The sequence below is a fragment of the Gavia stellata genome, chromosome 10 (genome assembly GCF_030936135.1).
Source record: "Gavia stellata isolate bGavSte3 chromosome 10, bGavSte3.hap2, whole genome shotgun sequence".
Lineage (NCBI taxonomy): Eukaryota > Metazoa > Chordata > Aves > Gaviiformes > Gaviidae > Gavia > Gavia stellata.
In genome coordinates this window covers 34,026,860-34,040,211 of record NC_082603.1, presented here as the reverse complement: position 1 = coordinate 34,040,211, position 13,352 = coordinate 34,026,860, and the positions used below count along the sequence as shown (strand labels likewise).

General features: G+C 44.5%; 1 protein-coding gene across 1 annotated transcript in view; it reads right to left on the bottom strand.

The window, feature by feature from the left end:
- Nucleotides 1-10,841: 10,841 nt before the first annotated feature.
- Nucleotides 10,842-13,352, bottom strand: part of ROR1 (receptor tyrosine kinase like orphan receptor 1) — a 58,706-nt gene continuing 56,195 nt past the window's right edge. The window contains exon 9 of the mRNA XM_059822224.1: nucleotides 10,842-12,315. Coding sequence (XP_059678207.1) covers nucleotides 10,891-12,315 — 1,425 coding nt within the window. The 3' untranslated portion in view covers nucleotides 10,842-10,890. The remainder of the gene's footprint in view (nucleotides 12,316-13,352) is intronic.

Below are 13,352 nucleotides of genomic sequence, written 5' to 3'. Positions count from 1 at the left end.
GCAAGGAGCTGTTAGGTCGACAGCACCCACCTCATGTTAACGACAGCCTAAGTGTTTTTTGATCCTGATCGCTGCAGGATCAAACCGAGAACTGGATGTGACCATCAGCTGGGTTCCTGCCACCCTCCACAAGTCACTTGGAACAGCGTTATTTTGAGGAGCTGAACAAACCCTCACGAAGCAGCCAGCGGTGAATAAACGCAACTGCCTTACAGTCAGCGAGATGAAAACCAGCGACATGCGAACCAGGCTCTCCCCAGGTCCCTGCCAGTTGCTGCAATAGCAGAATATGGGAGAAAGAGCCCACGCCCCTTCTTTCTGCACCGGCATGGAACGATCCAGCATTTGCACCCTAGACAGCTATTGCGCCATGCACCGCAGCAGCTTTTGTAGGATACAACCCAATAATAGTGTTAAGTCTCGATCCTGCTCTGTTAAGTGGTCTGCATATTTTCAGGACTGAGACTAACTACCAGATAAGAAAATAAATACATAAATTATATTGCAAAGAAATTGCCTACAAAGCGATGTTTGAAAGGAGTATTATTTATGCTGCAATGCTGAGCGCTCAGAAATTAAGAACCGCTAGATTTATGGCCTCTTGTGCAATCTTCATGGCTTGGCTACTTAGGAAGGCTGGCTTCCTTAGGACTGGAGATTTTTTCAGCGTAAACTAACTTGTGGCCACACACAAAAGTAATCTTAACTTTCTTATCAAATGTCTAATCGATTTAATGCCAACTATTGTTGGATACGGCTTATGTGAATCTGCTTTGGAATAATTATTCCATTTCTGGCACTGTTTCCCGCTATACTGTAATACAGTGTCCAGACCATCTGTTTATTTGTGTCTTCCCTAATGCTCCTAAGTTAGTCTGCCTGGATTTGACCTCTTTGAAATGCTTGCACACAAGACACATACACCCCTTTACGGCTGGGACTAGTGGTGGTTTTACATGCTCAGCATCCCACCCACCCTCAGCACAGCAGCTCGGTCACGGGGTTTTAGCTGTTCCCACTGGGACCTGCTGCCCTCTGAGCAGCCTGAACTCCTAACGGGAGTTACTGGAATTATCAGGCTCTGCAAGCAGCTCTCAGAGTGCCGAGGGAGAAGAGGCAATGACCTTCCAGAGGAGGAAGAGCACTCACATTGCTCCTGTTCACCAGTGAACTCTGTACGGAGCTCTGAGAATATGACCTTCCCCAACCACAGTTGTACTTCTGACTGGGGTCCGCACAGTTCTGTATCCCCCTCTTCTTCCAGAAGTCAGCGTCGCTGTGTGGAGTCATGTTAAAAACTTAATTCTTCCGTTTCTTCCTTCTCCTTGTCTAGCAATACCTTTATTGCATTGGCACAGATCTTTTTCAAGGCAACCATAGCCACCCAACAACTTAGCTGCCCGAACGTACACACGTTAACAGTGAAGAACAGTTACTTTCACGCTGCCCAGCAGTTGCCCTCCTGTACCGCTTCCATAGAAGTCCAAATGGACTACAGCATGATGTGGGAGGAATTATAGCAATGTGGTGGTTTGCGCCAGTGCCCAGAGCCTGGCAGTCCAGGTAGATCCTGTGAGGAAAGAGAGGATTTCTATTCTGGACGCTGCACCTTAGCCTGAAAACGTGCAGAGCCAGGTAAGGCACCAAACGGCAGGAGTGGCTGAGGCGGAGTAGCAAAGGTTTAGATGTGAACTTGTGGGATGGTCATACCAGTAGAAACCTGGAGTTCAGCATGGGCTACTCAGCAGAGCTTTTACCAAGCCTTTAATTTAAAAAAAAAAAAAAAAAAATGAAATCTCTAAAGCATTCAAGTTCTTTGGTGCATAAAAGTACTAAAGAGACAAGCAAATGCATTATGAAATGTAATAACAACAGAACAGCAAATATGAGGAAATGGCTGCAAGTTGTGCCAGGGGAGGTTCAGGCTGGATATTAGGAAAAATTTCTTCACGGAAAGGGCTGTCAGACACTGGAAGAGGCTGCCCAGGGAGGTGGTGGAGTCCCCGTCCCTGGAGGTATTTAAAAGACGTGTGGATGAGGCGCTTGGGGACATGGTTTAGTGGTGGACTTGGCAGTGTTAGGTTTACAGTTGGACTTGATGATCTTAAAGGTCTTTTCCAACCTAAATGATTCCATGATTCTATGATTTCTAAGGTGGCTCCTGAGCCAAGCCAAATTCCCACCTCGTAGCCCTGCGCAAGCAAGGTGACACTAACCAGGACCGGCGCTGAGCCGCGATGGGGATGTCTTCGGACGCCGACCACCTTTCCTGCAGCTCCTGAGAATAAGCCAGGCCTAACCGGAGAGGAACCACGTACAGTGAAGGTTGTTTAAACAACATTGGCTCAGCATAATGATTTTGGGTAATACCAACGCAAAACAGAGACGGCAGTCTTTAAAGAAAACAAGCCGCGGCCTTCACAGACTACGATTTTGTTTCGTTTGCTGGAAAGCTGGGTGTGAGAAGGTGAATTTAACCAGAACGGGGGGGAAACGCAGGCCTTGGTTGGGAAGCACCGCACTCGGGAAAGGGCTCAGCAGCCGTCAGGGCGGCCTCCCTGCGGTAACCCACCCCGGAGCGCTGCCGAAGGGTGGTCAGCGGGTGATGCCCGCCATGTTCTCTGTGACTAGGCCCAGCGGGGTTCCTCTCTCTGGAATGGGGAGTCCTTGCTCTCCTCCCTGGTTGCGGAGGTCCCCCACCTTTGTTTTTCATCCCTACATCTGCCACGCTGCAGCATTCATCCCCCCGCAGTCCTTCACCCCCCCGTCTTCCTCACCTGCCTCCCCGCTCTCCTGGCTCCCACCTCAGCCCTCGCCACCTCATCCGGACCCCCCGGCCCCTCCAGCCCACCTTCCCTCAGACATCCATCTCTTTCCCAGATCCAGACTTAGCCCAACTTTTCCTGTGCCGTACCTCCCTGGCACGAGGTGGACGTCGCAGAGGGACTGTCGTTCTTCTGCGGCTCCGCAGGATCCATCCCTGTACATGCTTGTACCCCCAGGAACCACGGCGGTGGCCGCTCCGTCCCGTGTGGAGAGGAAGAGGATGCACACAGGCTGTTGCTGCCCGGTGCAAGGTAACTCAGAGCTCATCAGAGAGCCGTGTAAAGCACATCAGGCCACATGGGATCCACCGGCCACGTGTCGTACAGTCCTGCTCAAAAGGAGATACTCTGCCTCAAGCAGCACTTTGGGCTTGGTGGAAGAAGGGCTAAATATGATGTCCGGTGCTAGGAAGTCACTTGTCCTTTTCTGCCTCTTTTGGCCTTAAAATGTAGGAAGATGTGTGTGAAGGCAGGTGAGCTCACATTAAAGGGTGTTTTTTCCAAGGGTGAGATGTTTTGCTCACTCTCCCCACGGCTCTGGCCGCCTGGCTCCTCATCTGGCCGGTGGCTGAATCATCCCGCAGCTGCGCTGAGAGCGAGCGTCCAAACCCGAGCGAGCTGGCACGGCTCCTTCTATAGGGACCCATCAATTACAGACCGCACCATAAAGGCAGCACTTTCTGCCTTCCACAGCTCGGGCTCAACCCAAATAAGCTTGCTTGTGTTTACACTGAGGGTGACTGGAAATGAGTGTTATCCTCATTCCTGTTAGTTACCGTTTCAGAATGTTATTGGATTTTTTCAACTATGAAAATACCCATGGACAACATTTGAGTGTGTATAGATACATGTACCCAGATATACAAAAAACCATAGGCTCATTGTACACCAAGTAGCAGGTGTGGTTTAAAAACTCAGTCACAGAATCACTGAATCACTATGGTTGGAAAAGACCTGTCAGATCACCAATTCCAACCATCAACCCAACCCCACCATGCCCACTAAACCATGTCCCGCAGTGCCACGTCCACACCTTCCTTGAACACCTCCAGGGATGGGGACTCCACCATCTCCCTGGGCAGCCTCTTCCAGTGCTTCACCACTCTCTCAGGAAAGACATTTCTCCTAATATCCAGCCTGAACCTCCCCTGGCACAACTTGAGGCCATTTCCTCTTGTCCTATCACTTGTCACTTGGGAGAAGAGACCAACACCCACCTCCCCACAACCCCCTTTCAGGGAGTTGTAGAGAGCGATGAGGTCTCCCCTCAGCCTCCTCTCCTCCAGGCTGAACAACCCCAGCTCCCTCAGCTGCTCCTCATCAGACTTGTGCTCCAGACCCCTCACCAACTCACATGCTTCTTATGAATCTAATAGATATTTCTGTTTTGTTTTAAATTCCTCAGATGAGCAAAAATATAACCCAACTTCTTCATACAGGCTATCGGTTGCAGCATTGGAAAATGTTCCTTTGTGTCTCAAGGTCAAAACTCATTAACCAAGAGTTGCTGTTCCCCTCTGCGGGAGCAGATAAACCACGGGGCTGAGGGTACAAATCAGAAAATTAAGGCAGTACCAAGCTGCCAGTTCAAAACAGTTAGACACCATACCAGAATGTGTTGCACTGTTAAATGGAAAATAAAGGACACCACAGATGCTTCTAATAATTCCAGTTTCAAGTCAATTTTCCCTCCTTTGTCTTTAAGAGCTTTTGATGTGTAGTCACAATATTGTCTCTCTCTCTGTTTTTAATAATTTTATATTACCTCAGCAATATAACTGTCCTGAAATATACTGAACTTTAATCTTTGAGAGATCAAACAGGAAGAAACATGATGGGATAGAGAGTGACTGACTTGGGGGCAATATTCTCTCCTCCTATAAAAGACAGCCCACAGCAAGATAAAAATTGCTTCTCAGATTCCATGAACATCACATCTTTAAGAGAGGCTTTCAGGCCCACGGAGAGAGCAGACTTGGGGCCACAAAAAACCATCGCCATTGAAGATGCAGCCAAAAGAAAGCATGCTCTCACAGACCTCGAGGATGTGGTTTGGGTGACTACATGCTTTAAGATTGGTCCCAGCACCCTCAGACCTCCTCGGTTTAGCCATGCTCTGCAAGTCTAACAGCCGAAAACCGTTTGGCTACTCCCTTTTCACCGGAATAAATGTGCTGGCTCTGTCTCAAGCGAAAGAAATATCTGGGACAAAGGGGCAAGTTTGCATACCATGGAGACATCGTGATATCTGGGGAGGGGAATTTAGGAATCAGTACGCATATCTTACGGACACAAAAGGAGGTGCTCTTTCAAAACACAGCTAGTGCTTCCTCTCCAGAAGATGTTTGTTCTCCATCAGCTTAACCCAGCTTCCTCGGTTTTCCACTGAGGTTCTCCAGCAGAACCAGAGGTGGTGAAATTCAGCTTAGTGTGGCTGCTCATTCCATTCCCTGACCACAGAACGATGATGAATTCATATGCTAAAGAAATACTGGTTAAATTATTGTAACATACAGTAAAGATGCTGTATTTTTTTCTGGCAAATAAAAAATTGACCTTTTGTTGTTTATTGTAGTACTTCAGAAAAAAAGTCAGGTTTTGACCAAAATTCCTCTTTTGAACAAATGTGTTAACGTGTCTCTTCTTGCTGGCCTGGGAACCTGCTTTATAGCACACTCTGTGCATGCACCAGAACCATTTGTGAACCTGTGCTGCAAGACCAAACTTCTCACAGGTACAGACTGAAGGTTCAGGGTTTCATCAAGTCTGTTACAACTCCTAAGGACTCTCCAGAAGGTAGAAAGCTCGATTCCGACACCTCTAAAATCAATGCAAAGACTCCTGTGGATTTCAGTGTGCTTTATGTCAAGCCAGAAGGAACAATGAGAAGAGTATTTTTCACAAAACTAGCCTTCCTATGAAATTCCCATCTTTGCTACATGCAGACAGCCCTCTCGCCCTACCTGCAGCTTTATCGTGTTCACGACTTTCTAGGTAATCTATATCATTTATAACCAGTTACTGTACCTTATGCTTGCATGGGGAGGGTGGATGATAAAGTCATAGCTACCGTAGTGCTGTGGTGTACCTAACACCTAGCGTGACACGGCGTGCAAGGACGGAGGGTGGTTTAGCCCATCACCCTCTTCCCACCAGCACTCCCCAGTGCCTCCCGAAAGGCAGTCCTGGCTACGTAGCTCCTCTCCTTAGCTGGAGTTGCGCCAAGCCTACCTTGACCAAGCCAGGCCTAACGGGATGAAACAGAAGAAAGTAAGTATCCTTTGGTCAAACGACCCCACTTTGTGAGGAAGCAAAGGCAAGGCTCAGACATACTGAAAAGAGTGAATCCTGCCAACGAGCCAAATACCTTCTGGTAGATACAAGAACTAGAGCCAATAGATGTTGAAGGTACTCATTCCATAGAATCGGGTCCGTAGGGAACAGCATGTGTTTGTACTCAAGATAGTTCTTGTATCGCCTGCCTGACCGTCACAAGTGTTTTGAGTTAGGTGGACATTTTAAAGTTCTCCTGGTGAATGTAGGTTACAGAACAGTATTGGAACAACAAGTAAATGTAATAGAGTATTGCCAAGCCTGCAACCTTCTTGGATATCCTTATTCGTGCAAAGCAAAGCATAGATTCCTTTTTGATAATTTTTCATGCTCTGGATAAACATATGCTGGTATTTCTGAGTTTTCCAGCCCAAATTTCTGCACAAGTAGTTCTCTGCTTTACCTTCTGCTTTCAATCCAGAGAATGCAGAAACCCACTATAATCACTCCTCTGTGGGAACAAAGGATACAAATCTCCACCTCGGTCTCCACAATTTGGTCTTTAAATCAGCAAATATTTATTCTCTTTTACAGAAATACAAGCTAACCTGGAGAGAATGAGATTCTCCAGATTGAAGGCTTACTAACCAGTGTTTATTCAGAGTTTTATTTCCAAACCTCTAGAGCTTCTCAATTCATTATTGCATTTCCAAGAGTCTTGGCTGTCCTATCTCTTTGAAGGAAGAAGGGATGATGATTCTAGCATGTAGCATTAGGAATCTGGAAAATTCCCTCTTCCTTCGTTTGCCATGAAAATAATTTTCATCTGTATGTCTGCATTCCCACCTGAGGACTAATTCCTTAATTTCTGGCAACATTTATTTTCCACATTATCTAATTGGGTTTTCGAAGATTTTTTCCCTCTAATCTCTCCCTGATGAATTCCTGCCTCTCTGCATTAGCATTTGTTCCCTATGCATCGGTTGTGAGCCAGACTGTGACTTCAGCCTCACAGTTCACAAACTTCACCCACTGAGAGAGGGAGAGAGGGCAGGAAGAGGTCTTTGCAGGAGTTTTCAGGTGTATTGTTCAGTGCTGGTTTACATCTGTGAGTCTAAAAATATTTTAACCCTAAGGACCCAGCTCCCTTTGAAATAAAGGAAAAGACCCTAAATTGAGCCGTGAGTGGGCTTGCACTGTTTTTTTAACATAAAACCACAAAGTGTGTGAGGGACTCTTTTATGACTCCCATTGCTGCTCCCGTAAGTATTAGGTTACTGCTTTCCTATCAGGGTGATTAAAGCAAAGTATGCAAATTCACAGCTAAGCTCACCTACGTAAGACGGCAGTCCCATGGGAGCTAAGTGTGTATAGTCCTGGTGGGAGGGTGGTTTGACTCGAGCGTGGCTCATGCTTGTCTTTACAGAATTGAACTGAATGATGGCATTATGCCCAATACATCCAGATTTGACCCGATGGGACATACATCACTTGCCATCCCAGCTGGTTCGTGAGCTGGTTCCATGGCTGTTTTTTCCAGCCTGTGTAGATGTAGAGAGAACCTCCTGAAGGCACTTCCATTTTCTTCACACGTTCACTCAGTGAAGGCTGTTGCTTGACAGCGATGAGCAAATACTTTGAGATCATCGATCATGATATCTCACTATCTTTTTCAGCCACGTTTTTGCACAAATGTTTGTGTGTCAACTACGGTGCGAAGATTTTTATTTCTCTATTGACTTCATTTACAGCACATTCTTTACTGAAGATTTTGCAGTAACAGCATAACCTAAGGACCACAGACTTGTTTGGCTGCATATCATTTCTTCTGTTTCTGAAACCAGGTACTTATGAAGTGGCAGATTGTCTTCAAACTGGCACTGCTGAAATTTCAAGCCCTTAATGGTACAAGCTAAGAAATCCCATAGGAAAAATGGGTGAAAAAAAAGGCTTCTTCCTTCTCAGTGCATTTGATGCTGAAGATGCAGAAGAATTGTTCGCGCTGATGCAACCACTCGAAAAAGTATGCAGGAGTAGACGAGAGAAAAGATGGATCGAGAACGACAATACACTCACTCTCTGTTGAACAAGATGCCAAGCGAGCGCTGCAAAGCTGTGTATGTATATAAGTGAGAAAGAGCAATTCCCTCGCCTCTGGTTACATTGATAGCTACACTCAGAGAAAAACATCTCATCCAGTCCTGTAAAACACCTCTCTTCAAAAGTAATGTTTTAGCATTTGAGTCTGATAACCTGACACAGATATAGAAGTTAGTAATATGTAATTATTGTCTGAATCTTCAGTCAAAACTAAATTTTAGCTAACATCACAGAATCACAGAATCACTAAGGTTGGAAAAGACCTGTAAGATCATCAAGTCCAACCATCAACCAACAAACCCCACCATGCCCACTAAACCATGTCCCACAACGCCACGTCCACACCTTCCTTGAACACCTCCAGGGATGGTGACTCCACCACCTCCCTGGGCAGTTTATTCCAGTGTCTCACCACTCTCTCAGGAAAGAAACTTCTCCTAATATCCAGCCTGAACCTCCCCTGGCGCAACTTGAGGCCATCTTCTCTTGTCCTGTCACTCGTCACTTGGGAGTGACATATGTTACACATGTAACATATTTTCATTACTGACCCACAGAGAAATTCAACCCACGTGGAAGCTGACATCTCAGGTTTTATAAAGGATCTCTGAAGTCATGGAAGTCGTCACTATATAATTACTGATTAGTAATTAGTCTGCAAGTACGGTTTCATGCCTGTGCAATGGAGAGGAAGCTTGGCAGCTCCGGAGGCAGCAGCAGCACAACGTACCACGAAAGCTCATACGATGCAGCAGGACATAAAACTTACGCGAGGAGCTGAAGGGGCGGTGCTGGCCCTTGGTGCGGCGCTAAACGGCAGCGATGAGATCACGGCAAAGACTGCATCATTCTCCCAGGGCAGTTATGCCATCCCGCTTCTTTTGTGTGCTCTGCAAATATTTGCACAGTCAAATATTCATTTAAGCCTCTGTATGTTACCCCTAAGTAATCTGTCTGCAAATAGTATTTGCAACACTCTCATGTCCCATTCAAGTGAGCGTTTCAGCAGACTCCCTACCAGAGCTGCGTGAGCAGATTTTAGCTCTCTGTTAAATACGGAACTTTTCAAATGCCTTATACCAAGATGGAGGAAGTACCGATGTATTAAAACAATGTTTTAATAAACAGCAGCATAAAATAATCAGTGTTTAATATCATCTCTGGCATGTGAAATACAAAAATGCACATATCTTAATTATAAAATAGCCTTTGTTATTACATTGTCATGCTTGCCTAATTGAAATGCCCATAATTAATAAATCAATCATCAAGTAATACAGTGATTAAACGCATGCAGTGAAAACAAAGAAAAATATTTGTATAAGGTAGTGGCTGAATATCACCATAATATATTTCAAGAACATCTACATCAGGTTAAAAATAAAAGGAAACAGACCAAGATATAAAATGCAGAGATGTATTTTCACTTCTGCTGTACAAAACATTATCACACTTTTGTGCAAAAAGATAAAAATAAAGTCCTATTATACAACATTGTCAACCGAGCAAAAGATTGTTTTCGTTCCGTGTATAATAAAAATACTATTCAGTACAAAAAAGAGTCTGTGAAAAGCCGTACTGTACACAGCACTTTTGTAACTCATTAAAGTGGTTTCAAATGAATAATCTAGGTTGCTTATACCTGAATGAATTTTTAGTAATTATACAAATGTCATATTTCTAAGTTGAAAGTTAACACTAATTCACATTATTAGAATTGATAGACAGAATTGCTATCAACGGATTTGCTGCCTGACGGAATGCGAGTTCCCCTTTTTTCGGGGTGACTGGAGTCATAGTCACTGAACTTACACATTGATCTGAAACAATAAATACTCCTGGGAAAACTGATTGTCATATATAAAATTGTGGTTTGGAGCCTTTCCATTAAACAGTTGCATAGCAACAAAAGGATATAAAATTTCTGCTTTAACTACTAGATTGTGAAATGTTATCTTTGGATAAGTTGATTCAGGTTCTGAAATTAAAACATTTTAACTTCATTTCCTTTGAGGCAATTTCTTAGAACTCCAGCCACCTTTAGCAGCCAATAGAAGACGATTTTTGTAGACTGCAAGTTGATAACTCAAGCTATTGTGCTGTCATACGAGTGACTTTTTTTTGGTCTGAATCTGAACTCAGACTCCCAACTTAACGAAAGACCCAAATCCTACCTGATGTAATTTATTCAGCTCTCAGATCACATATTTGAAACATAATCCTTGACTGCAAAATTTACAAATATTTTAACTAGCTATTGGAACTGAAATTGCACACCCAGTAGATCTCCGAATATTTGCATCTCCTAAAAAAGAGACAAATATTAAAATATGCTTTCAGTATAAAAAAGTTTCTGTGATTTAAACCACATCAGAGGTTTAAAAAGCTGTGAAAAGGCGTATGATAAAATGTTTTTATCCTAAGAACAAAAAAACCCCCTCCCCTCTTGGAATTGTCGGTGGCACTTAAAGAAACAATGCGTCCATTCCCAAAGCTGAGTATTCCTACCACAATGATCTTTGTCTGGTTGAGTCTGCCCATCCTGTTAAGCAGTTAAACTTCACAGAAGATACTTGCTGCAATGTCTGTTAAACAACCAGAAGAATCTTTAATAAAATATTTGAATATAAATCTTTTCTACGACTTTCTAGTTTGTATTGTAAATAGTTATATTTACAAAGGCCTCGCTTATTTACAATTCAGCTGAAATCATAGATTCATTAGGTCCATGGATGCTGGCGTCTCCTAATAGGGAAGACTGCTTTGAGTCAATTTTGTACGGTTTTTGAGTTTTATTTCCAAAAACTGTAATACCGATTCCCGCCGGATGACTAGGAATTGACATATGAGATAGCAAAGGAATATTTGCTTCCTGGTTGGATCCCGAAGACGGCAAACTAGTGACGTGACCTGTGCTAGTCGATCCACTGGCACTGCTCGGAGAACGACTCTTTGGTGGAGGACAGTGCTGGATTACCCTGGGTGGACCCTGTGGTTGGTAGTGGGCAGCCGGGAAAGCAGCATATCCTGGTGGAATCGGGTACCCGTTGATTGGGATATATCGCTGGTTTTGAGGTATTGGTGGTCCGATGAACCCGGCGATCTGGCCTTGTGGTATGCCTTGGGCTGGAAACATGTAGTTAGGGTACCTCGGATTACTGAGATTACTAACTGGACTTGCGCTGAGGGAAGTCGTTTGAGTGGTGGCGTTCCCACCGGAGGGGGTAGTAGAACTAGTGTGACTTGAAAGACCCTCCCACGAGCGCAGCCTGGCATGGATTTCTTTAAATCGTGGCCTCCGGGATGGCAGATCATGCCAGCACTCTGTCATCAGGCTATACATTCTGGGAGGACAGTCTTCAGAGCATGGCAGCAGTTGTCTTTTCCTGATCATCTCTATGACTTCTTGATTACTAAATCCATAATAAGGTTGCAGTCCAAAGCTGAATATTTCCCATAAAACAACTCCAAATGACCAAATATCTGAATCGGAAGAGAACTTGCCGTACATAATTGCCTCCGGTGGCATCCAGCGAATTGGCAAGAGAGACTTGTTTTGAACTCTGTAATAATCTGCCGAGTAGATTTCTCTTGAGAGTCCAAGGTCTGAAATTTTCACATGAAGTTGTTCTCCAATTAAAATGTTACGAGCGGCGAGATCTTTATGGACAAAAAAATGACTTGCTAAGTGCTCCATCCCTGCTGCGATCTGGACTGCAATATGCAGGAAATCCCCATGGTCCAGGCTGGATTTTACAGTCCCATCCTCATCGCTGCTGCATCCGACATCTGAATGCGGCGATCGCATGATGAGAAACTCGTGGAGGTCTCCTTGGTTCATGTACTCAAAAAGCATGCAGACAGGTTGTTCCTGGGTCACAACACCTAAGAGGCAAACGATGTTAGGGTGGTGGAGCTCGGCCATGAGCGATGCTTCTTGCTGGAACTCTGCCCACTGCTGGGGGTTGTTAAAGTCTTTTAGCGTCTTGATAGCAACGAGCTGAGCGTGATCCATGCCTGGAAGGTAGAGATGTCCCTTGTAGATCTTGCCGAAAGCACATTCACCCAGTTCTTCCATGAAACGAACAGCAGACAGAGGCAACTCCTTAGCCTTACTCTGTTAAAGAAACGACAGCAAAAACGTGTCAGAAAAATGAGTCTGAAAACATATTTTTAAGACAAAGATCTTTTCGCACGGCACGTCTGAAAGCCAAGCAGACGGACCCGGGAACTCCCTGGGCCGCATGCCCATTTGGCAACGATTCTGCTCAGCCCTGCGAGACGAGACGCGGGCGCTGGTGCGACAGCATCAGCCCCAGGCCAGATACAGCCTGAGGGACACCAGTATCCCAACATCAGCAAAGCTCAGGGCTGAGTGACACCTAATCTCTGTGCACCCAGCTCCAAGACTGAATTTAGAATTACTTTCTACCCTCTACACTAGATCTAAATATATGCGGGAACCATCAGTGTTTCACCAAAAGCATTTATATACTTGGGCTTGGGCATTTATATACTTAAAATCGAATTTGACTAATTTCAGGAATTGCAGCAATTCACATACTTTAAGTAAGTACATGCTGAAGTGCTTTCTGCGCCAGGGCCTAAAGTTTTAGCAGAAAACTTTTTCTTTAAAACTATGTCCGTATAGCCAATTCTTCCTTGGCTTTGCTATTAACCCTTCGATGTACAGCAGAGACTATTTGTGCTCACACTTGACTGAACGTTCAATCCTGAAACACTCAGGACAGGGTCAGCCGGAAAAATGAGATAGCGGTCAAAGAAGAAAGGCAAACTTTTTAAAAACTCTGTTGTTATTCTGGGTGCACATATTCACTCTTAAGCCATAATGAAGTTGTATTCTTTTCCGACATTAACTTCCACACGTGCTTGTAACTCCTACACCCAAACCCACTCATTCAGGGTCCTCAGTATAGCCACAGGTAGTAATTTAAGGCTAATGAGTTTGGGTTCTATGTTTCGTAAATTAGTGTAAACATTAGCATTTGCATTCCTGAACTAATATAATGGCAGCGTTACAGCAGCAATATAGGAAAAGAACCGACATTTTAAAAAATCATTAAAAAGTGGCATTTTAGAATAAATGAATTCTAATTGTATTGACCACTTATGACTTTTAGACAAATACTGCAT